The sequence below is a fragment of the Pongo abelii genome, chromosome 6 (genome assembly GCF_028885655.2).
Source record: "Pongo abelii isolate AG06213 chromosome 6, NHGRI_mPonAbe1-v2.0_pri, whole genome shotgun sequence".
In the NCBI taxonomy this organism is placed as follows: domain Eukaryota; kingdom Metazoa; phylum Chordata; class Mammalia; order Primates; family Hominidae; genus Pongo; species Pongo abelii.
In genome coordinates this window covers 37,581,121-37,606,394 of record NC_071991.2, presented here as the reverse complement: position 1 = coordinate 37,606,394, position 25,274 = coordinate 37,581,121, and the positions used below count along the sequence as shown (strand labels likewise).

Here is a 25,274-nt window from a genome sequence, read left to right as displayed (position 1 = left end):
TGGCCTCCTATCTGCTGCCCTTTGAGTTTCTGATTAGATGGTTTACAATTATACTGGCAGGGTTCATCTGTCCATTCATTCATTCCTGAGTTTATAGCCTAGAAAGCAGCAGAGAGAAGATAAAGCCAAGGAGGCAGTGGACCCTCCAGGGTGAGGAGGGAGGGAGGCAGTGTGTGTCGGGCTCCAGTGTAGACTGGGCCTTGCCCAAAACAGGTAAGCAGAGGCTCAGGAGCAAAGGGTGGAGTGGGGCGGAGGGCAAAGCGAAGAACTGTGTTGACTTCAACTGGACTAAGAATTTAAGAGAGATAAGGGACCTGCGTCGGGGAGTGGAGGGCAAGCGTGGGTGGGACCTGAAGGAGTAACCAGCACTCAGTGGAGCCCTGGGGACATTAGGTTTGCAGGCATGCTTCTGCTGAAATTGCTGAAATTGCAGGGGGCAGCGGCACACACTGGACACGAAGACACTTGTATCAATGGAGTTCCGGGAGCTGCTCCTCCCAGCCCTCTAGGTGTCCACTGTTAGTCACCAGCACAAGGTACTGGGGACAATCCTACAGTTCCATCAGCTGGCCAGGTCCACATTGTGCATCTTCCCTGCATGAGGTCGGGAAGATGAAGGTCAGAGGGACAGCAAGCCAAGGTCACCGTCTTCCAGGAGCCCTCAGCATGGCCTTGAGTCTACGCCGCCATCCTCCCCCCACAGTCCTTACTCATCAGTGCATAGCTGCTCTGTGCAGCAAGACACACAAGCTAAAGCCTCCCAACGAACCTCAGCCCAGAAGAAAGTGGAGACCACTGCAGTTCACCAGCTCATGTGCATTGCTGCCAGGTGCCAAACCCAGCTGCACATGCACAGTGGGCTCCAGCATTGTCCCCAGCCACCCTGGCTCTCATTCTCCAACTCCTGATGGAGTCTCACTCTGTCACCCTGGCTGGAGTGCAGTGGCGCGATCTCAGTTCACTGCAACCTCTGCCTCCCAGGTTCAGGCGTTTCTCCTGTGTCAGTCTCCCAAGTAGCTGGGACTACTGGCATGCACCACCACACCCGGCTAATTTTGTATTTTTAGTAGAGTTGAGGTTTCACCATGTTGGTCAGGCTGGCCTCGAACTCCTGACCTAAGGTGATCCACCCGCCTTGGCCTCCCAAAGTGCTGGGATTATAGGGGTGAGTCACCACCCACCCCGCCCCCCCAGCTCCTAACCTTCACGTTTTTCTTGCCTGTGCCAACTTTCCCAGTGGCATACAGCCTGCTGCAACACATCCCATCTTTGAAAACACAACCCTCCTTGGATGCCCACCCAGCCTTCCCATACCTGGCCTGTTTCTCTGCTGTTCCCCTTACAGGAAGCCTTCCTCAAAGGCTGACTATAGTCACTGCCCCTTACCCAAAGGCTCATGGGCTCCAGAATCCATGTTCAACCCATCTCACTGCAACCTTCCATAAGTCACCACCTAGCCATAGCCTGTCAGACCCAGTAAGGGACACCTGTCCCTCACTTTATTCCAGTCCCAGCCGCATTTGAACACACCATCTCCTGACGCATTTTCTTCCCTGGTTGCTGTGACCCCATGCCCTACCTCACTGGTCCTGCCTTTGTCTCATTTGGAGGGTCTTATCCCCTTGGGTACTTCTAAGTTTCAGGGTGCCTGGGCTCTGACCTGAAGGTCCTCTATGTGCATGCACCCCTAGGCCAGCTGTCACCCTTCCCACCACCTGTCTGCCGGCTGACCGTCCTGACCGCTCCAAGCTTCTTCTCCCCTGACCTGCTGAGTCCTGAGCACCACCTGCTCCCACCTTCTCTGGGCTATCCCTGAAGCACTGCTCACTTCACCCCTCCAAATAAGAACTCCCAGTTTTCTCCCCAACATGTCCTCCCTGCTGCTCTGTCTGCACAAACAGCACCCACTTCCCTACACAGTCAAGTCTCAACCTTCGGGCTCCTTCTTTCTCTTACAGCACACAGCCAATCTGTCAGCAAGCCCTGCAAAATAAAGCCCCAAAAAGGCCCAGTTCCCCGGTCTCCACTCTCACCATCCTGGTCCATCCACCACTGAACTGATCATCTCTCCGCATCCACAGGCCAACCAAATGGAGCTTCTTAAGACAGGAATCAGGACATGACAACGTAGCACAAAACCCTCTCCCAGCTTTTAGAATCTATACCCTTAAAAAATAAATAAATAAAAGTTCTTTTGGCCAGGCGCGGTGGTTCACACCTGTAATCCTAGCACTTTGGGAGGCCAAGGTGAGCAGGTCATGAGGTCAGGAGATTGAGACCATCCTGGCCAACATGGTGAAACCCCGTCTCTACTAAAAATACCAAAAAAACTTAGCCAGGTGTGGTGGTGGGTGCCTGTAATCCCAGCTACTCAGGAGGCTGAGGCAGGAGAATCACTCAAACCCAGGAGGCGGAGGTTGCAGTGAGCTGAGATCACGCCATTGCACTCCAGCCTGGCGACAGAGGGAAACTCCGTCTCAAAAAAAAAGTTCTTTTCATGAGCCCGCAGACCAACGTCATCTAGCCCCTGCCTATCTCTGGCCTGCTCTCCAACTTCCTCAGCCAGGTGCTGCCTCAGGACATTAGCACTTGCTGTTCCTTGCACAAGGGACTCACTTCCCCCAGATCCCTGCTCAGTTTATGCCTCTCCTGCATGAGGCCCTAGGGAAAAGTCCATCCACCTTGGTCTTATAGTCATCGGGTATGAAAAACACACCTCTAAGAGGGCATAAACTCTAGTCCATCTGTCCACCCAGTTCACAGAGATCCCCCTGCCTAGAACACAGCTAAGGATTTGCTGAATGAATGAGTGATACTCCTGATGGGTCCTGGCACACAGACCGCCTACTGGCCCATTCCAGGTTTTTCATGCTCTGACCAGAACACTGCCATATCAACTCTACCCACGTCCCTGCCCTCCCACCCCCATCCCCACAACCTAGTTACTTTGTCTGGCTCTTGACAGGGGTGCCAGACCCATGCCTTGGTCTCCTCTTCCCTCTTCCATCCCTCCCACCCATCCCCACTCAGCTGAGCATTGGTCCCCAAATGCAACACTGAGGTCTCCCTTGCAAGGCCTTCTCAGGGAAGATCAGGCAAGGTCTTCTGGCCCCAGGCCTCAGGGCCCCACAAAAGTTCTTACATCACAGAGAAACCCTGCACCCTCACCCTGCCCTTCATCTATCCAAGGCCCAGACGTGAGAAGGGGCCCATGCCTGTTTGCTGAATTAATGAAGGAAGGAAGAAGGGAAATAGGAATAGAAACACAACCCCATGGTTCCATGGCCAGCAATGTCCACAGTAAGCCTTGATGTATGGAGAGGGCTTGGTGAACTGCACAGCCCTTTGCAAAAGATAAACTTGTAGAACAAATGGGTGAGCAACCAGACCATAGGATCTGTCCTGGAAGGCGGTAACCTTGACTTGCTGCCCCTCTGACCTTCACCTTCCCAACTATGCTGTCCCTAGTTGTCCCACAGCAAGACAGCTAGGACCAGGAGACAGAAGCACAAAGACACATTTGCAGCAGGGTCTCAATGGGCAAGGCACATGCAAACAAAATCTCTATGATCTCATTTAAAACACTTATCACAATGGTCAATTCTCCTTCAAGGAATGTGTTCTAAGGCAATGACCATGCCTGGAAAGATCTACGTGGAAGGGCAGGCTACAGAATTATGCACAACAAAAAAAGCTGGAAGCAGTTTTAATAGCCAGCAACTGGGCTCTGGTCATTTTATGGTACTAACATAGAATGGGATTCGAATACTATGAAGTCACTAAAAATAATAATCACATCCATATTCACTTATATGGAAAACACCCATGGGATATTAACAAAGTTACAAAACAAAACAAACCTAAGTTTTGGTCATTCCTAAACAGTCTTACCCCACTCCTGAGGAGTCACGCCACCCCAAAGAGACAGAATTTTGCTGTGGAGTGACTGAGCACATCTCCCAAGTCTGCACCCAGCCAAGGAACATGAGCTCACTCAGAAAAGAGGTGAGGAGGGGCTGAGCCTATTGGGAGCCTGGGTGAATGCCATTCACCAGACCTGCGGGAAGCGCCAGGAAGATCTTCCTAAAACACCCGGTTCCTTCAGGAAGCATCTCCTCGGAGTGCCCCTGCTTCTTTCTCAAATGGGCAAGCTGGGCTCCCTGCCGCACAGAGGGCAGACAAGCTATAGCACCTGAGCTCCCGGGCAGAAGGTTGGCCTGGTGTCCACTTCCTGCCGCTGGACTCGGGAACCGAGCAAGAGCAGGTGGCTAGACCCTGGGCACGTCCTGAAGGTGGAGGCCCAGTGGGGCCCAGCCATGGACTGGATGGTTCTGTCTCGCTCCAGGTGTTTCCTTAAGCAAATGGGGAGATCATGGAGGAGGTGGGTGAGGGCACAAAACGCCATGTGGCTGGAGCCCTGGGTGTGGCCACCTCAGGCCAAAGGGAAGGAACTAGAGTTCCAGCATAGCCACCAAGAGCAGGGGAGCCTTTGGCTGGGCCAGGGTTCAAAACTACAGGCAAGGAGACCCCCAGTGGAATAATTCATGCCTTGAGGAGCACTTTGAAAAGTCATTGGACAGTCTACAATGAGAACTACGAAAACATTCGCACTGCAGACCTCGCTCTTTCCACACCTGTGAATCTAAACTCAATAAGTGTCCACAGACAGGAGAGAAACAACATCCCACACAGGCAAAGTTAAGTCAACAGACCAAGGTTCACACTGTGCACATGTGTGTTAGATGAGTGGAGAGTAAGAAGTGTGCAAATTCGTGGAATGGAAGTATGGCTGTTATCACCCTAAATTCTTGCACTTGCAGAGACTGAAATAACAGGGAATGACGTCTGCTAAGGCATAGCTGGAGCGGGGCAGGGGTGGGGTGGGGAGGGAGGCTGCAAAACCGTGTGTCCACGGTGGGGTGGGGTGGGTCCAAGGTGGGTCCAAGGTGGGGGTCCAAGGTGGGGTGGGGTGGGGAGCGATCCTTGGCCTCTCTGCAAATGCACTTCTTGTTTTAGAGTGCTTTTACAAGGAAAATGGAAACATTTAAACAGACATTGAAAAGAAGCGACATTCTTACCCACCATATTTATCTGCATAAACCTCCCCACGCCCATCACATTCTTCTGGCACACCTAATTCATTTCTTTTTTTCATTATTTTTCTCCTGAGGCTATTTTGGCTGCAAGACAGATTCTAACAGAATAACAGGGATTTGACAAATAAAAGGAATGCTTAGGGATGCGTTAACAGTAATCTCGCCAAGCCAGGAAGCCGTCTAGAGTTTGGCACATGAGTGAAGGCAAGAAACAATTTGCCTGGAGAAAGAAGAAGAAAAATAACAACAAAAAATCACTCTCTGCCTCCGTTGCAGAAATCAACAAGACACACACAGGCAGACATACCTCGTTTTATTGTGCTTTGCTTTATTGAACTTTGCAGATACTGAGTTTTTTTAAACAAACTGAAGGTTTGTGGCAACCCCACGTCAGTGCCATTTTCCCAAAAGCATGAGCTCACTTCTGGTCTCTGTGTCACATTTTGGAAGCTCTCACCATATTTCAAACTTTTTCATTATTATTATATCTTTCATGGTTATTTGTGATCTGTGCTCTTTGATGTTACTATTGTAATTGTTTTTGGGTGCCATGAACCAAATCCATATAAGACAGCGAACTTAATGGATAAATGTGTGTTCTGATGCTCTGGACTGCTCGTTCCCCTCCTCGGACCTCCCTATTCCCTGAGACACAACAACACTGAAATCAGGCCAATTCATAACCAGTAAGTGTTGAAGTGAAAGGAAGAGTCACATCTCTTAAAAGCTAGAAATGAGTCAGCTTAGTGGGGAAGGCATGTGCTCAGACAGGCTAAAAGCCAGGCCTCTCGTGCCAAACAGTTAGCCAAGGTGCAAATGCAAATGAAAAGTTCTTGAAGGAAATTAAAAGTGCTACTCCAGTAAACACACGAATGATAAGAAAGCAAAACCCTTTTTGCTGTTACAAAGAAAGTTTGAATGGTCTGGATTAGAAGATCAAACCAGCCACCACATTCCCTTAAGCCAAAGCCTAATCCAGAGCAAGGCCCTAAACTCTCTTCAATTCTGTGAAGACTCACCAAGGTGAGGAAGCGGCAGGAGAAAAGTTTGAAGCTAGCAGAGGTTGGCTCAAGAGGTTTAGGTAAAAAAGCCATCTCCATAACATAGCAAAGTAAGGTGAAGCAGCAAGTACTAATGTAGAAGTTGCCGCAACTTATTCAGAAGATCTAGCTAAGACCATTGAAGGTGGCTACACTAAACAACAGATTTCAATGCAGACAAAATCAGCCTTCTATAAGGAGAAGACGCCACCTAGGACTTTCATAGCCAGAGAGGAGAAGTCAATGCCGAGCTTCAAAGCTTCGAAGCACAGGCTGTCTTGTGAGGGGCTAAGGCAACTAATGACTGGAAATTGAAGCAAAGGCTCATTTACCATTCCGAAAATTCCAGAGCCCTTAAGAATTATGCAAAATCTATCCTCCCTGTGCTCTATAAATAGAACAGTAAAGCCTGGATGACAGAACTTCTGCATACAGCATGGTTTATTGACTATTTTAAGCTCACTGTTGAGACCTACTACTCAGAAAAAAAGAGATTCCTTTCAAAATATTACTACCTGTTGACAATGCAGGTGGTCATGCAGCAACTCTGACAGAGATGTACAAAGAAATGAATGTTGTTTTCATGCCTACTAACACAACATCCATTCTACGGCCCATGGATCAAGGAGTAATTTTGACTTTCAACTCTTACTTTTTTTTTTTTTTGAGACGAAGTCTGGCTCTTGTTGCCCAGGCTGGAGTGCAATGGTGCGATCTCAGCTAACTGCAGCCTCCAGCTCACTGCAACCTCCACCTCGAGTTTCAAGCGATTCTCCTGCCTCAGCCTCCCGAGTAGCTGGGATTACAGGAGGCTGCCACCAAGCCTGTCTAATTTTTGTATTTTTAGTAGAGACGGGGTTTCACCATGTTGGCCAGGCTGGTCTCGAACGCCTGACCTCAGGCAATCCGCCCACCTCGGCCTCCCAAAGTGCTGGGATTACAAGCGTGAGCCACTGTGCCTGGCCCTCAAGTCTTACTTTTTAAGAAATATATTTTGGGCCGGGCACAGTGGCTCACACCTGTAATCCCAGCACTTTGGGAGGCCAAGATGGGTAGATCACCTGAGGTCAGGAGTTCAAGACCTACCTGCCCAACATGGTGAAACCCCGTCTCTACTAAAAATACAAAAATTAGCCAGGCATAGTGGCGGGTGCCTGTAATCCCAGCTACTCGGGAGGCCGAGACAGCAGAATTACTTGAATCCAGGAGGCGGAGGTTGCAGTGAGCTGAGATTGCGCCACTGCACTCCAGTCTGGGTGACAGAGGAAGACTCCATCACAAAAAAAAAAAAAAAAAAAAAAATCTGGAAAAGATTCAACAGTCCAGATGCCTTTAAGAACATTTGTGATTCATGAGAGGAAGTCAAATTGTCAACATTAACAGGAGTTTGGAAGAAGTTGATTTCAACCCTTATGAATGATCTTGAGGGTTTAAGACTTCAGTGAAGAAATGAGCTGCAGATGTGCTGGGAACAGCAAGAGCACTAGAACTAGAAGTGGAGCCTGCAGATGTGACTGAATTGCTGCAATCGCATGATCAGTCTTTAGTGGATGAGAAGTTTCTTCTTATGCGTAAGCAAAGAAAGTGGTTTCTTAAGATGGAATTGGGCCAGGCATGGTGGTTCACGCCTATAATCCCAGCACTTTGGGAGGCCAAGGCAGGTGGATCACAAGGTCAAGAGATGGAGACCATCCTGGCCAACATGGTGAAACCCCGTCCTACTAAAAATACAAAAATTAGCTGGGCGTGGTAGTGTGCGCCTGTAATCCCAGCTACTCGGGAGGCGGAGGCAGGAGGATCGCTTAAACCCGGGAGGCAGAGGTTGCAGTGAGCCGAGATTGCGCCACTGCACTCCAGCCTGGCAACAGAGCGAGATTCCGCCTCAAGAAAAAAAAAAAGAATGGAATCTACCCTCGATAAAGAAGATGCTGTACGTATTATTTAAATAACAACAAAGTATTTAGAAAATTACACAAATGTGGCCGGGCGTGTGGCTCAAGCCTGTAATCCCAGCACTTTGGGAGGCTGAGGCGGGTGAATCACCTGAGGTCAGGAGTTCCAGACCAGCCTGACCAACCGGTGAAACCCCGTCTCCACTAAAAATACCAAAACTAGCCGGGTGTGGTGGCAGGCGCCTGTAATCCCAGCTACTCGAGAGGCTGAGGCAGGAGAATCGCTTCAACCCGGGAGGCGGAGGTTGCAGTGAGCCAAAATCATGCCAACACACTCCAGCCTGAGGGACAAGAGCAAGACTTTGTCTCAAAAAAAAAAAAAGGAAGTTACACAAATGTAATTGTGTAAATGTAATAAAGCAGCAACAGGGTTTGAAAGGACTAATTCCAATTTTGAAAAAAGTCCTACTGTGGATAAAATGCTATTAAACACCATCACATGCTACAGAGAAGTCTTTCATGAAGGAGTCAACTGACGTGGCAAACTTTATCATCGTCTTATTTTAAGGAATTGCCACAGCCACCCCAACCTTCAGTAGCTACTGATCCATCTAAAGCCATAAACCTGTAGGCAAGACTTTCCATCAGCAAAAAGATTTTAACTTGCTGAAGGCTCAGATGATTGTTAGCATTCTTTAGCAATAAGGCATTTTTAAATTAAGACATGTACATTGTTTTTCTAGACATACTGCCATTTTCACACTTAATATAACTACAGCTTAGTATAAACAACTTTTATATGCACTGGGAAACTAAAAGATGTGTGCAACTTACTTTATTTCAATATTCATTTTATTGCAGTGGTCCAGTTGGCACCAAACTGCAATATCTCCAAAGTAAGCCTGCACACACATAATACACACATGCACATTATATGCACATAGACACATACATGTAGGTATGCATGCATGCATGCACAGTATACATGCGTGTGTTCATGTGGACACACATACACTTGTGTACATATACATTTAGGAACGTGCACTTACATACACACATACGCATATAAACACACACAAAGGCGGAGGCAACCAGTTGGAGTTCAGTGTGTGAATCCCATGTTCAGATTCTCCTTGAACCCATATGCCCTCTTTTGTAGAATAACCCTGTTGACAATTGGGCAGTAAGAGGTTCTAGTAAAAATGATACCAACTGCAGAAGATCCTGGAGACACTTTAAAATCAAAACGTGATTTTTAAAAAATTACCTTTAATAAAACAAAAGTCGGCTACTCCAACGAGGTTCCCAGATAGATTTTAGAGTCCCCATCCTGAGACACACTAAGGGCCAAGACCCCCTGAGCAGCGGTCTCTCCAGGCCGTCTGGGGACAACTGTGCACCCCCATGAATGTGGGTGTTCTGCCTGTCCTGGGGCCCTAGGACCCTCCGGCCTGAGTCTGGGCATCTGAAGCTCTGAGGTAGGGAACTGAGGACGACAGAGGGCCCCACATCCCTTAGGCCCAATCCACAGGCGAGCATGATTATTATTTTGTTGGTTGTTTGACTTTTCTTTCTCTAAGCCCATAATTGTGACTTCCTCCCAACAAGTTCCTCCGGTCAGTGGGTACATCTGAGTCACACTCTGGGGGCAGGGGAGAGTGAAGCTTCCCAAGCTGAGGGAAGCAAAGCAGAGGCATGACAGCTGAGATCTTCAGGGGCTGCAAAGTGCGCGCCCCAGGCCAGACCCTGCCCACTCTCGCTGGCTGGCCTGGGGGGAATGCAACCTCCCATAAACCCAAATGGCAAAACTCCACAAGTCTTTGGTACAGTGAGCACGGCATGCAAGAAAGGAATGGCACCTGGCAATTCTCAGTGCAAGGGTGCTGAGCAGAAGTGCAGGTTGCAGCCAAGAGGCCCTACTCCCAGCCCTCTGTCCTCCAGTCCCTGCCACCAAGCCATGCCCCCCACAGACGATAACCAGAAGCAGCAGGGGTGGGGAGCAACAGAACCTGACCTGTGCAGGGTGTGCAGGGTGCCTAGTCCCCATCTTCCACCAGTTGGTGATGCACCCGAATCCCGATCTCTGCCTGGAGCACATGAGGAGGCTCAGATCCACCTTGGACAAGTCCTGCAAATATCCAGGGTCAGAACAATCCTTAAGGCCAACAGTGTGTCTGGGAAAGTTCATAAGCGTCCTGCGTAATGGAGAGGCTGACTTTTCTTCTTTCCTCAGGGTGCAGTCATGGGTGATATGCACAGCCTGTGAGAGGCTTTGAAAACCAGCAGCCGCCAAGGCTGCTTCCACCAGGACCATCAAACCTGCCTGCAGCGAGCTCACAAATGGACCTTTCTGTCCCAACACTACTATTTAACCCAACCCTCACCCATCTAGGAGGTGCTATCTTTTAATCTTTCAAATACAGGAAAGGAAGAGTCACAATGTGGAACGAAAAAAATGGCCCTGTCCGTTTCTGCAATGCCTTTCCTTGCAACACACACAGAAATCTATCTTAAGTAACAACCAGGTAAAGCACCCATATGGGTAAATAACTGAAGGTTTTATGGGAATATGACGTGGGAACCTGCAGAATACTCTCTGGGATTTTTCATCCTAGTTGTTTTAAGTGCCGACTGACTTCTCTGCCTACTAATAATTGGAGGCGCTGGGGACATTTGGAAATGTGAGGACATTTTAACCATCACCACCAGTGGGGTGGCTGCTAGCATGTAGTGGGAGGAGGCAGGAAGGCCACGCCATTCCTACAGCAAACTGTCCAACAAGGAATTATTCCACCCCACATGCCATGAACCACGCCTTACTGGATTACATCCACAGTTCAAGAACGTGTGTCATGGAATTCTCCAGAGGAAGTCTCCAAACTGGAAGGACAGCCTCTTTTCCAGAGGGCTGGGTAGAAGGCAGGCGGTGAGCAGGCCTTGGGACATCTCTGCTGTCTGCCCATCGTCCCTCTGGCGAATGACAAATGACGAGAACTTCTGCACCACTCCCACCCCCACCAAGGAGGCCTGAGCACAGGAGGCAGGCCCAGGCTGGCCCTCCACTGTCCACCCCCATGTGGGTGCTGATGCCTGTATACAGGACACTGCTTCCTGCAGGCAAGAATGAGGGAGCCCACTTCTAGCGTCAGAGCCTCTTGTAGGTTCCCAACTTAAAAGGAAACAGGGAATCTGCCGTCCTGATAAGAGCAAGCTACAGCAAGCCGGTGCCGAGGAGGATCAAAGAGGCTGCGCCACCTCTTAGGAATGCTTCCTCGGCCTGCATTGTTTTCTTCTTTTATTCTTACCCCAGGGCAAAAAGCAAAGCTCCCAGTCTGTGCCTCATTTCAGGCTAACTTGACACTTGGCAGAGGGTCCCACACCCTCCTCCATGCAAGAGTGGGTGCCTCCACCAACCCCAACCCTTTTGTGTCCATCAGCCCGACTTCAAAGAGGCCGACCCCAGCACCTCCCCACCCTGCAGTGGAGCACACCTGCAGGGACCAAGAAAGGCCCAGGTTTTCATTCTAAGGGCTTGGGGTTCAGGCCCACCTCTCCCATCACCTACTTGCAAATTTCCACTGACTCCTGTTTCCTCGATGGAAAAACTGGGACAAAATAACCACAGCCTCCCTGGGCAGGTTTCCCACGCATGAGGAGAGGACAGGGTCCACTGCCTCCCCCCTCAGCAGAGGATCCCAGCTCTGCCTCCCCAGAGCCCACTCTCCCACACAGCCACCCTATGGGACATTCCTCTGTGTACACCTGCAGGAAAACCCCGCTCAGGGTCCAAGTCCAAGCCCTCCTTGGTTATGTCCAAGGCCGTGAGCAGGAGAGAGCTTTGCATGACCCCCTTGAGCCCTTCCACTCACCTGGGAATGGCAAAACCAGCCGCAAATCTCCCAGAGCCGAAATCTCCCCAGAGGGAGCCCGAGGGAAAGCACTGGAAGGCAGAAGCAAATCTCGCAATGCCCATGTATATAGACCTCCCATGTCACTCTTCCAATCCCCTGTTTAATGCATATTTAAATATACAGACAGGCAGGGTGTGGTGGCTCACACCTGTAATCCCATCACTTTGGGAGGCCAAGGTGGGCGGATCACGAGATCAGGAATTTGAGACTAGTCTGGCCAATATGGTGAAACTCTCTCTCTCCCAAAAATACAGAAATTAGCCAGGCATGGTGATGCACGCCTGTAGTCTCAGCTACTCGGGAGGCTGAGGCAGGAGAATTGCTTGAACCCGAGAGGTGGAGGTTGCAGTGAGCCAAGATCACGCCACTGCACTCACACCTGGGCAACAAAGCAAAACTCCATCTCACAAAAAATAAATAAATAAATAAACAGACATCAAGACACATGTTCAGATTTTTAATAATGGGAGCAGGAGAATTCTCCAAGGGACAGCAGAGGCGGCTTCACAACATTGCATCTTAGGAATGTGATCTTGGCAAGTTCCAAGAACTTTCTGGTGCAGGGCGGTGCCTCAGCCTCGTCACATCATCTTTACGCACCCCAGGACTGTGCAGAGAATGGAGAACAAGAGGCAGGGATGGGGGCTGGAAGGGGCTAAAACAAGAGCCACAGGAGCCAATCTTATGAGAGGCCAGCCCTCCTGCTCTACATCTCTGAGGCCTCCATCAAAGTTCACAGCATCCTATGGCCCCAGTCTCCCTGGGGCCCTTATCCATCTCTGCACTCACCTCCTTCCACTACCTCTCATTCCAGGCCCAAGCTCCACCATGCATCTTCATCAGGGCAATGGGGCAGCCTGGGGACCAGGACAAGCGGAGAGAGCTGCTGTAGCATAGGACAAGGGCTCTTTTACGCAAACCCTGGCCTTCACATTCAGGGGGTCGAGCAGCCCTGATGATCTGATGAAGCTACAAACCCTGAGAACAATCCACACACACTACACCTAGCTTGAAGGGATTCACGATGCTGCTGAGGGCCACTGGGGCCCCAAGGCAGGAAGCTGGGTCTACACCACCTGCTCCACCCCCGCAGGACTGCAAGAGCCAGCCGGGGGTCTCCCTTTGCTGCCCACCCCAAACTGGGCTTTTATGCATCATTGCCATGGTCAGAATGTCTGTGACCCGCTCCCCACCCCCAATTCCTATGTTGAAGACCTAAACCCCAAGGTGATGGTATGAGGAGCTGGGCCTCAGGAAGGTGGTTAGGTCATGATGCTGGGAGCCTCAGGATGGGCTTAGGGCCTCATAATAATGACCCCAGGGAGCTCCCTCACCCCTCTACCATGTGAGGGCACATAGAAGGCACCATCTATGAACCAGGAAACAGGCCCTCATCAGACACCGAGGGCCTCGATCTTCGACTTCCAGCCTCCAGAACTGTGAGAAATAAATTCCTGTCGTCTATCAATTGCCCAATCTAAGGTATCCAGTTGTAGCAGCACAAATCAATTAAGATATCACTCTGTCCAAAACCTGGTGTTTTCATGTCTTCCATAAATCTGCCCAACCAAAGCCCTAAACCTAACTTCTCACCCGGTGGCCTTCTCTCCAGACTCCCTTGTCCACCTCTCTGCTGCTGTCAGGGGCAACCAGTCCTTGGCCGACTCTGCCTGTGGTCCCGCTGGCTGCTCCTGCGACCCTCAAACTGGGATCCCAGCACAGACATCAGCCTACACATGACCCCCTTCGAGGGGCAATGGCAGCCTCACCTCTCAGCACCCCTAACTTGCTCTTCTCAAATCCACCCAGAACAGTGTCCTTTCTGAGGTCCTGGCTGGGGGACTTGGGAATGTCCTGGAGCCTGGAGCCTCCAAGTCCTCAATGAGGAACCCATGCACCACCAGATCCATCTAGAAACAGGCTGTAATCCCCAAGGAACCCTGTGTGACCTTGTGTGACCCCCACATCAGGCAGGCCACGGGTGTCCCCATACACAACTGCCAGACCCCTGGCCTCTGATGTCAGGTCACAGTGACTCACCCCAGGGATTTTCAGGTGTGACTTCATGAAAGTATCACCATAACACCAGAAGTACACTGAGGCACAGCGTGGTCACCTCCTTGTCTAGGGTAATAGGGTTAGGACGTGATGTGACGCTGGTTGGGCAAACTTAAGAGGGTAAGCTAGGACAGATGCTCATGCCTCTGTAGCCCCACACACCTAGGTTTATTCTTCTGTAGCTCGAGTGCAATATTCTAGTGCTTTGTCCTTGTGTCTCAGAGTTGGACACATGGAGCACAGGATGCTCAAATCCCTGGCACCTTATTCTTAGGGGCCTGAATCTTATCTCGCTGCCTTTGGCCACCACCGAGAGTGTTAGAGACTGTTGTGTTCCACTTCTCCACTGTGGTGGGTGCAGGGTATGCTGAGGACTATGCAGGGACCCTATGGGACCACCCACCTCAGGATTCAGCCTCAGAAACTTCTCTACTTTCCAGAATAACTTGTTTCTGTTCATTGTCTGTTTTTCTTAACTTTTTTTTTAATCGCTTAGATACCAAAAAACAATTCAAAACCATTATTTCCCTCATCACAATGGCTGCTAGGAAGCTCATAGCCAAATCATGCAGTCACCTCAGAAATGTGAGGCTGTGTGATTCCTTAGGTGGGCTGCAGGTATCAGCAAGGGGCCAATTTTCAAAATAAAATTTGCTGAATAAGTAAATGGAAGAGTCAAGCAACATTTTAGAATGAAAAACATGGCCACAATATTTCTCTCCCAAGACTCATCAAAAGGTGGAATCTATTTCCTAACCCTGGCATCCGAGCTGGTCTTGCTTTGGCCAGTGAAATAGAACCTGAGGTTTTGCCTGCAGCTTCTGCCTTTGCCCTTGGGTGACCTGAGATAAACCTGCTCAGAAGCAGGACTACGCAGACAGAAAGGCCAGGCCGTGAAGACCTGCTGAGCACAGCTCCCACGCAGCTAGCCCACTAGACCTCAAGAAAGAATTTGTTTTCCTTTAAACCACTAAGTTATGGGGTGGTCTGCTTCACAGTAGATAGCTGGTTCAGCCACTTAGTCTACTGGTAACCTGAATAGGTCAATCTTTACTAACGGCCCAGGGTGGCAAGGAATTAAAGCACAGCTGCAATACAGTTTGATAGGTAAACATTTCTCCATTGCAGTAATGACGGCAAAAATTCCCTGTGCACCCTGACCATCCAGGGGAGGAGTGGCCTCCCCTCCCTGGACTGACCCAGTGTATATCTCTGACCGGGAGATCATTCTGGAAATGGAAAAGCCAGCTCATTTTTCCTCAACAGAGTTCTGCAAAAAAATATCTTTATCATTGATAGTTATCTTAAGTAGACTCAAAGAGATGGAATTAGGTTTATTTGGTCAAAGGTGGATAAACACTTGAAAGGTCACACCCTTCAGTCTCGTCTGCTGCTTTTTTCCCCCCCCGCAATATGGAGTTTCACTCTTTTTGCCCAGTCTGGAGTGCAATGGCGCTATCTCGGCTCACTGCAACCTCCGCCTCCCGGGTTCAAGCGATTCTCCTGTCGCAGCCTCCCAAGTAGCTGGGATTACAGGTGCCCACCACCACACTCGGCGAATTTTTGTATTTTAGTAGAGATGGGGTTTCATCATATGGGTCAGGCTGGTCTCAAACTCCTGACCTCAGGTGATCTGCCGCCTTGGTCTCCCAAAGTGCTGGGATTACAGGCGTGAGCCACCGTGCCAGGCCTAGTCTGCTGCCTTCTACTGGAGTGCAACATTTCACAAAACTCTGCAACCAAGTTTATGGGACATCCTTGGAGATGCCGGTATGGCAGTGGAATTCTTTTTGGTGGAATTCTTAACTACATACAAAACAAGTAAAGTCAGTCTCTTGGCTGTGCATGGGAAAAAGACTTTTCTCTCTGAAGATGACATGGGTAAGAACAGCATGGATAAATCAAGGCACACGGAAGATGGGTTTCAGGACAACTCCATGAGTGCCTGGGGATAATTCAACAACAACAACGGTTGGGAGCCAAGACATGGCCCCACCTCCAGCTCCGGGCCCAGCCTTCTCTGGCCATACCCTTCTTTAGCTATGCCCGTTCTTGTTCATGTCCCTAACAGCGAAGCTAGGCAAAACTCCCTGGGCATCCCCGGGCCAGGCCCTCTGCCTCACCCAGAGCGAGTGAGGCAGATGAGTGGTCACAGCCAAGAGCTGCAGCATGGGGACCCGCCAGAAACACAGAACCCCTCCTGCCTGGAGCCCCCCTTCAAGGACTCTCAAACCTAGGCCAAGGACAAAGATCTAAAGTCCACAGCCCTACCATCTGGACGGTGAGATAAATAATAAGAACAGCTCCTAAGCTGAGGGGAGCTCACACTTTCACGAACGTCTCCTGGGTGCTCACTCTGAAAGGTGCCCTTGAAGAAGGCCTTTTCACCAGCTTCGGTAGAAAAGCTTCAGGACCCAGTGATGACCTCCTGGGTCCTGGGCCAGTCAACCATGGGGCAGGACTCACTAGCAAGATTGAGTGCCCAACCTCTGATGCCAAGATGCTTATTCCCTCCGGAGGACACCAACCCTATCCTGGGGAAATCCAATCTCACCCCCAGGGTGTCATCAAAATCGACTTACAGAAGCCCTGCCCCGCTTCTCCAGAAAGTGGCTCACCTTTGTGTCCCACAAGCCTAGTGATGGACAGTGTATTATCTCATGACAGCCCTGGGTTGAGGCCACTGAGCAAGGCGGACACCGTTGGTGGCTTTTCCCACACCCACTTGCCAACCAGCATAAATCATCCCACTCCCCCAGACCACAGTCACAGTCACAGTCCCGATTCCTTGCAGTGGTCATTAATTTTATGCATCCTCTTGGCTAGGCCATGGTATCCAATTGTTTAGTCAAACATCAGTCTAGATGTTGCATGAAGGTATTTTTTACATACGATTAACATTTAAGGCCAGGCGCGGTGGCTCACACCTGTAATCCCAGCACTTTGGGAGGCCAAGATGGGCAGATCACGAGGTCAGGAGATCGAGACCATCCTGGCTATCACGGTGAAACCCCGTCTCTACTAAAAATACAAAAAAATTAGCTGGCGTGGTGGCAGGCTCCTGTAGTCCCAGCCGCTCAGGAGGCTGAGGCAGGAGAATGGCGTGAGCCCGGGAGGTGGAGCTTGCAGTGAGCCGAGATCACGCCACTGCACTCCAGCCTAGGTGACAGAACAAGACTCTGTCTCAAAAAAAAAAAAAAAAAAAATTTAAATCAGTGGACTTTGAATAAAGCAAATGACTCTCCATAATGTCAGTGGGGCTAATCCAATCAGTTGAAGCCCTTAAGAGAAAAGACTGAGATTCTGAATTCTGCTCCAAGCTGCCTTCAGACTCAAGACTGCAACCTTGCTGGGTGTGGTGACTCACGCCTGTAATCCCAGCACTTTGGGAGGCGGAGGCGGGCAGATCAGGAGGTCAGGAGTTCAAGGCCAGCCTGACCAACATGGTGAAATCCCATCTGTACTAAAAATACAAAAATTAGCTGGGCCTCGTGGCACACACCTGTAATCCCAGCTACTCAGGAGGCTGAGGCAGGAGAATTGCTTGAACCCAGGATGCAGAGGTTGCAGTGAGCTGAGATTGTGCCATCGCACTCCAGCCTGTGCAACAGAACAAGACTCCGTCTCAAAAAAAAACAAAAAAGACTGCAACCTCAAGAACGGCTAAAATTTATTCATATATATATACACATATATATGAACATGCCCTGTTGGTTCTGCTTCCCTGGACAACCTGACTGATTAATACCACTAAGCTCTTGGCTGCCTCCCCCACCCTATCCTCATTCACCTGTCAGTTTCCACAGCACCTTCTTTTCCTCTGCAGACATGTCCCCTTCTCACAGCTTGGTCCAGATGCACACATGGCTACCTACTTGCTCCTGAGTTCATAGGAACTCCTCGTTGTAAGAAAAGCAGACTGTCTTGCACACAAAAGAAGCTCAGTCTGCATCTCTTTGGTGAAGAATCAAAATCCTCAACCAGTAGAGCAGGCTATAAAGACACTGGCCTCCAGAAACGTTGATTTTTTTTTATTTCTTTTTTTTTTTTTTTTTGAGACAGAGTCTCACTCTGTCACCCAGGCTGGAGTGCAGTGGTGCGATCTCAGCTCACTGCAAGCTCTGCCTCCCAGGTTCACGCCATTCTCCTGCCTCAGCCTCCTGAGTAGCTGGGACTACAGGCGCCCACCACCATGCCCAGCTAATTTTTTGTATTTTTAGTAGAGACGGGGTTTCACTGTGTTAGCCAGGATGGTCTCGATCTCCTGACCTCGTGATCCACCTGCCTCAGCCTCCCAAAGTGCTGGGATTACAGGCATGAGCCACCGCGCCCAGCCTTTTTTTTGGAGACAGAGGCTCGCTCTTTCACCCAGGCTGGAGTGCAGTGGTGCAATTTCAGCTAACTGCAACCTCCACCTCCCAGGTTCAAGCGATTCTCCTGCCTCAGCTTCCCGAGTAGCTGGGACTACAGGTGCACACCATATGCCCAGCTGATTTTTTGTATTTTTAGTAGAGATGGGGTTTCACTATGCTGGCCAGGCTGGTCTCAAACTCCTGACCTCGGGCGATCAGCCCGCCTCAGCCTCCCAAATTACTGGGATTACAGGCACGAGTCACTACGCCTGGACAATTTTTTATTTCTTAAGGTAATACGCCAGTAGGTGGGGGACAAAGTTAAATATAAACAAATGCTGAAAATACGCACAAATTTACACTAGTTAACACCAACCTCACTTTCCAATTTCACACTCTGCTGGATTTCTTAATCTTACGCAAAAATTCACATTGGGGGTTCAGGGAGCTAAAAGGAGTTCTCCTAAGCATGAGAACTGTAAATGCAGCTTATTCCTCACACAGACTCTGAGAGGCTTTGGAAGAGTAACCAGCCATAGTCTGATAGCGTGATATGCGTGGATTACTGCAAAGCCACATGGAACTTTAAAGACATCTCAATTAACAGCTTCACTGGGGTTTCAGATTAGTACTACATATTGGAAAAAAGATTAATCCAGATGAGTGGTTCTAAACCCTGTCGAGCCCCAACCCAAAGTGTCTGATGCAGGAGGTCTGTCTGGAGTGGAACCCAGAACTGGCATTCCTAAGAGTTTCCAGGGGATGCTAATGCTGATATCAGGACCTCACTGTGAGAACTGCTGACTTAAGACAGCACTCGTCCAAAAACATGGACTCCTCATCAGAGCCACCCAAGCAGCTGCCTCACTGGTAGGTGAGCCTGGGCAGGCATCTATCATTTGGCAGCGACGGCACCCAAATTCACGTTTCCACTGCAGTTACATAGCGTGCTGCCCAAAGGCACTCACGGTGCTCGTACAGAGTCAGGGTTTGAGAAAAGGCACACATCTTTGTTTTGTCAGATTTGCAAACCACCTATGGAATCAACACAATAAATACAATTATCTCCCGCTCTCCTCTCCCTTTTACTCTGAAGAGCTTGCTCCCCAAGCAAAAGGGATTGCTCAGTAACAGTCTGATTATGTGCAAGACAGTAAGTGTTTCTAAAGTGCTTAAAAACAGTTCAGAACTACCACTGCATAACTCCTAAGGGAATAACTGATTCAGGCAAAGGCCATCCTTGGATGTTAAAATGGCTGAAAGTTGTTAGGAGGCAGTATCAAAGGTAAGAAGGGAATTGGGGTCTCAACCGAGTGATCTGACTTAGCGGGCCAACAGCAGGACAAAAAGACATTCCATCTCATGGCCCGGCGTGGTAACTCATGCCTGTAATCCCAGCACTTAGGGACACCCAGGCAGGTATATCACTTGAGGTCAGGAGTTCGAGACCAGCCTGGCCAACATGGTGAAACCCCGTCTCTACTAAAAATACAAAAAATCAGCTGGGCGTGGTGGTGTGTGCCTGTAGCCCCAGCTACTCAGGAAGCTGAGGCAGGAGAATCACTTGAAACAGGGAGGGAGGTTGCAGTGAGCCGAGATGGCACCACTGCACTCCAGCCTGGGTTACAGAGCGGGACTCCATCTCAAAAAAAAAAAAAAAAGACATTCCATCTCTTAATGTGAGGCAAGTAGAGGCACCTCACACATATGTAATCATTTTTTAAAAATTGCTTATCCTGAATCTAATGAGGAGAGAGGAACTGTACAAATTCATACTATGCAACAATCTACAAGGAAACTGGCCTGAGCCCTTTAAAAAGGCAAAGTCCAGGAAGAAACAACATCGTCCCTGTTTTCAGATGTCATGATTATCTACATGGGAAATCCCCAGGAATACACAAAACAAAACTTTGCAAGGTCACAGGATACAAGGTAAACATACAAAAGTCAATTGCATTTCTATGTACTAGTAATGAATACACAGACACAAAATTAAAAATACAAGGCCATTCACAATCACTTTAAGAAGTGAGACTGGACACAGTGGCTCACACCTGTAATCCCAGCATTTTGGAAGGCCAAGGCAGGTGGGTCACGAGGTCAGGAAATCGAGACCATCCTGGCTAACACGGTGAAATCCCATCTCTACTAAAAATACAAAAAATTAGTCAGGCATGGCAGGGGGTGCCTGTAGTCTCAGCTACTTGGGAAGCTGAGGCAGAAGAATTGAGTGAACCTGGGAGACGGAGCTTGCAGTGTGCAGAGATCATGCCACTGCACTCCAGCCTGGGCAACAGAGCGAGACTCGGTCTCAAAAAAAAAAAAAGAAGTGAGACACTTGGGTGTAAATCTGAAGACACATACGGGACCTGTATGCCAAAACTACACAGATGTCAATGAAAGAAATGAAAGATAATTTAAATAACTGAAAAGATACATCATGTTCATGAACTGGAAGTCCTGCAACAGGTGAGTGCTTAAGAAAACTGTGGTACATCCCTTGCAGGTAACATCGCTCAGTAATAAGGAACAAGCTGGGCCTAACATGACTTATTCTGCCAGTCGCCCCCTAAAACAAGAGGCTCAGGCATCCGGCTGATTCTCCAGCCCAATGTGACATGCTGATTTCTAAGCTGCCTCCACCTTGCTGTCTGTACCCACAGGCACCCCGGCAAAACTCCACTCTGGGGGCTCTCCCAAGACCCTCTGAGAGGCTGCCCTGCCATCAAGCCCTTGAAAAGTTGGCACAGGGAGCCCCATCTCTCTCAAAGGAAAGGCCAGTGATTCAAAACACTTGGACTCCAGAGGGCCCCGGGGCCTGCAGGAGAGGGTAGGGAGAGGCGAGCCAGGCCACAGCAGCAGGCACATAGCCCTGAGCAGGCCACGGGATCGTCTTCCTTCACCTTCGAGCCGCGGCTGGCAGAACTGGGGGCTTGGGAGCAGGCAGAATGGAGACAAGCAGACTCTGGGTCTGAGGGGCGTGATCAGAAGCCCCTTGCCCTGCCATGTCCAAGCTGAGATGGTGGGCAAGCTACCTCGCCCGCATTCACCTTCTGAGTCTCAGTTTCTACAGAGTTAGTGAGGATTAAATGTATCTGAGACACAGCAGGCACTCACTGAACATTAGCTGCATGAAAGGAATGAGTGAGTGAATGAATAAATGAATAAAGGAAGGAACAAGTGAATCTCCCCGCACAGGGCCTCACACACAGTCAATAATTCATGCCAGCTACTTCCCTGCCTGCAGCCTCCACTCTGCGGTGTGCACCTTCTATGCATGGCAACAAGCCTGAGGTCTATGAGCGGCTGCTGTGCCATATCGCATCTGTGCAGCTGCAAACACAACAGTGCGTTATGGAAACCCCGGCAGATGTGGGGGAGTCGTGAGTGGCATCCACGTGATACCCTGCCATGTGTTTTACCCAGGGCCAAGGCCAAATGCCAACTGTTTGACACAGTGGCCCTGAAGTGGGCCGCAGCCTCTTTGAGGAAGGACAGATGGATCTGCTGATAGAGCGATAACTTGTACCGGGACACACTATCTCCTCCTCACTGTGGCTGTGAACAAAGCCCACAGTATTCACAGCATGGCTGCCATCACCACACCCACTCCTCCTCCAGGCAGGGATCTGAGCAGTTGCTCATCTGAGAACTGATGTGCTTCAGGCACGAAGCCTATGTATTATATGAACCCAAACATCTCTCCAAAATTTGGCTAGTGTCTTACGTGCACTCCGTCCCCGAAGCAGTATTTGTGAACACGATCTGGGGGTCTCAGCACAAAGCAAAAAGCGGGAGAGGAGACATCTTCCCAGGACAAGTCTGCTGGATGCCCGACATCTTTATAAGAACAAAAGCTGCATTTAAATTACACAAGGGTCCAGGCGCAGTGGCTCATGTCTGTAATCCAAGCACTTTGGGAGGCCGAGGAGGGTGGATCACCTGGGGTCAGGAGTTCCAGACCAGCCTGGCCAACATGATGAAATCCCGTCTCTACTAAAAATTAAAAAAATTAGCCAGGTGTGGTGATGGGCGCCTGTAATCCCAGCTACTCGAGAGGCTGAGGCAGGAGAATTGCTTGAACCAGGGAGGTGGAGGTTCCAGTGAGCCAAGATGGTGCCACTGCACTCCAGCCTGGGCAACAGAGTGAGATTCCATCACAAACATACATACATACATATTACACAGGGACGGGGTGTGGTGGCTCACGTCTGTAATCCTAAAACTTTGGGAGGCCAAGGTGGGTGGATCACCTGAGGTCATGAGTTCGAGACCAGCTTGGCCAACATGGGGAAACCTCGTCTCTACTAAAAATACAAAAATTAGCTGGGCGTGGTGATGGTCATCTGTAATCCCAGCTACTTGGGGGAGGCTGAGGCAGGAGAATCACTTGAACACGGTAGGTGGAGGCTGCAGTGAGCCAAGATCGTGCCACTGCACTCCAGCCTGGGTGACAGAGCAAGACTGTGTCTCAATAAAAAGAATAGGCCGGGCGCGGTGGCTCACACCTGTAATCCCAGCACTTTGGTAGGCCAAGGCAGGCGGATCACCTGAGGTCAAGAGTTCCAGACCAGCCTGGCCAACATGGTGAAACCCCCCCTCTACTAAAAATACAAAAATTAGCCGGGCGTGGTGGCAGGTGCCTATAATCCCAACTACTTGGGAGGCTGAGGCAGGAGAATCACTTGAACCTGGGAGTCGGAGGTTGCAGTGAGCCAAGATCACTCCATTGCACTCCAGCCTGGGTGACAAGAGCAAGACTCCATCTCAACAAAAAGGAAAAAATAAATAAATAAATATTACACAAGGGATTACACAGTGCTCGTGGTTCTGCATCAAGACTGGAATCCATTTTGCGAGGAAGAAAAAGGAAATGATTCTTGCTATTTGGCAGTACAGATTTGAAGGAAGCAAACCCCACAACAAACTCTGTCCAGAAAGAATATTCTTTTGTGCTGAAGTCACAGCTCCGTAGGTGCAACTCTTCTCAGGAAACCTGCATGAACTCCTGGGGACATTTGTCATCAACTTTCAATAACACAACAACTTGCAATGTGGCTATTTTCCAAGGAAATATCAGTAGGCTAGATTCTCAAGTCTGCAAGATGAGTTATAAATGGTTCTCTTCTGCAAGTTAAAGGAATAATTTACAAAGCAAAACTCCAAGAACGAAAGTTGTGGCCCTAATAAAAACATGAACAAAACCCTGGGAAAATGTGCCAGCATTTCCCTCTCTCCTGGTAAGCAATCACTTCTAGAATGTTTTCATCTAGATGTGCAACTGTCCCCTCCCAGAGTGAAGCGTGCCCAGCGGGCACCGGATTGGGAGGCCAGCCCCTGGCTGTCCAGAGGATGGAATGGAGGCTCTGAGTGATGTTACACCTTGGCAAGTACACATAGCTAACTCTAAGCTCCTTCTAAAGCTCTTATCAGTTTTTTTCTTTCTTTTTTTTTTTTTTAAGCAGCAGCAGCCTTCTTGTCCTTGGAGGAATTCAGATTTAATGAGGACAGAGAGATACAACAAAAATTACACAACCCAATCCCACAGAATGTGAGCAGATGAAGGCCACAGCTAACTGGGCCTCAGAACAGGGGGCCGGGCCTCTGGTGGTCAGAGTCCCACCCAGACCAATCTGGAGGGGACATGGCCTGGGAAGGGCTCAGGAGGCCCACAGCTCCACTCCCTTCTCAGTCAGTCTGTCTTGGGGGGCCCAACATGGAGGAACTTGGGCCAATCTGAAAAACACTTCTTTTGGGGTTAGAGCTCTCAAAAGGGTGACCAACCACAGATGAAAGAAAAGGAATTGAAGGCTAACCTGGTTTCCACTGGAGAGAACCTCGGGTACACTGTCGACAGCTATTCCTAACAGCTCAGTGAGGTCCGTACTATCAACACAGTTTTCAGCACCACTTCAGAGAAGTTTGGGGACCATTCCAGGGCCACAAAGAGAACAAGTGGCAGGGACGAGAAGGGGTGCCACCTGGGTTCCTGCAAAGCCTGCTCCCTTTCCGCTTCACCCCCAGGGTAAACAGGCAGGACAACGCAGCCACAGGCTGCACCCACGCTGGGGCCTTCCTCTTGTTTGCTCAAAGCCATCTGGCAGTATGGGAAACAGAAAAGCTGGTGTCCCCAGAGCTCACAGAGCTGACAAGAGGCGGAACCGTGCAGAAAAACGGTGTGTACAAATGAAAGGAGAGGCAGTACCTCCAGGGGGTCAAGGCGACTCCGGACAATAGCAATCACAGTCGGCCAAAAGTCTCTGTCAGCTCCCGCTCATTCGCCCAGCTCATCTTGGCATTGAAAACGGAAGCCAGGTCTGTCTGGAAATCAGCTGGAACATTTTTGGCTACAAAGCTGAACTCAGCACCAACAGCCCCCAGCTGGCCGCTCACCAAGAGTCCTGGTCACAGACTCACAGGCCAAGGTCGGCATTAAGCGGCCCAGTGCGTGTCTAGCCCTGTCAGCATGCCGCTGGCCACACAGCTGTGCTTGCCCCGTGCGTGGTGTCCCAGGGAACTATGCTTCGGAAGAACTAACCCAGTCCGTGAAGAGCTATCCTGGCAGGAGCCACAGCACCTCCCACCCCTCTCGCTGGGGCCCACAGTTCCTGGCAGCCAGCCATCAGGGAGAGGAATGCAACTCCGCAGGGCATGACCACGCAGAGGGGCCACCTCACTGCTAGGTGTGAGGCTGCACAGACCTCCCCATGGGCTCCGCACAGACAACCAGACACCCGACAAGCTGTAGCTGATGTGGAGTGGGCATGTGCTAAAAGAAGCAGCACTGACAAACATCTTTTACTCACAAATAGCCCGGCAGCCGAGGGACCATTTGGAGTAAGGCCATCCCTCCAGGGCGTTCTGAGAAGTCACTACACTCATAAATGGGAGGGTGACACCCAGAGACTGGCAATGCCTAGGTCGG

General features: G+C 49.9%; 1 protein-coding gene across 7 annotated transcripts in view; it reads right to left on the bottom strand.

Annotated features, from left to right (window-relative positions):
* Positions 1–25,274, bottom strand: part of TNS3 (tensin 3) — a 308,545-nt gene that overhangs the window by 272,916 nt on the left and 10,355 nt on the right. For 2 of the 7 annotated variants that reach the window (XM_063725991.1, XM_063725989.1), the window contains exon 2: positions 10,043–10,156. The exons of the other annotated variants lie outside the window; for them this stretch is intronic. In XM_063725991.1, coding sequence (XP_063582061.1) covers positions 10,043–10,126 — 84 coding nt within the window. In that variant the 5' untranslated portion in view covers positions 10,127–10,156. The remainder of the gene's footprint in view (positions 1–10,042; positions 10,157–25,274) is intronic. 7 annotated transcript variants of the gene reach the window in all.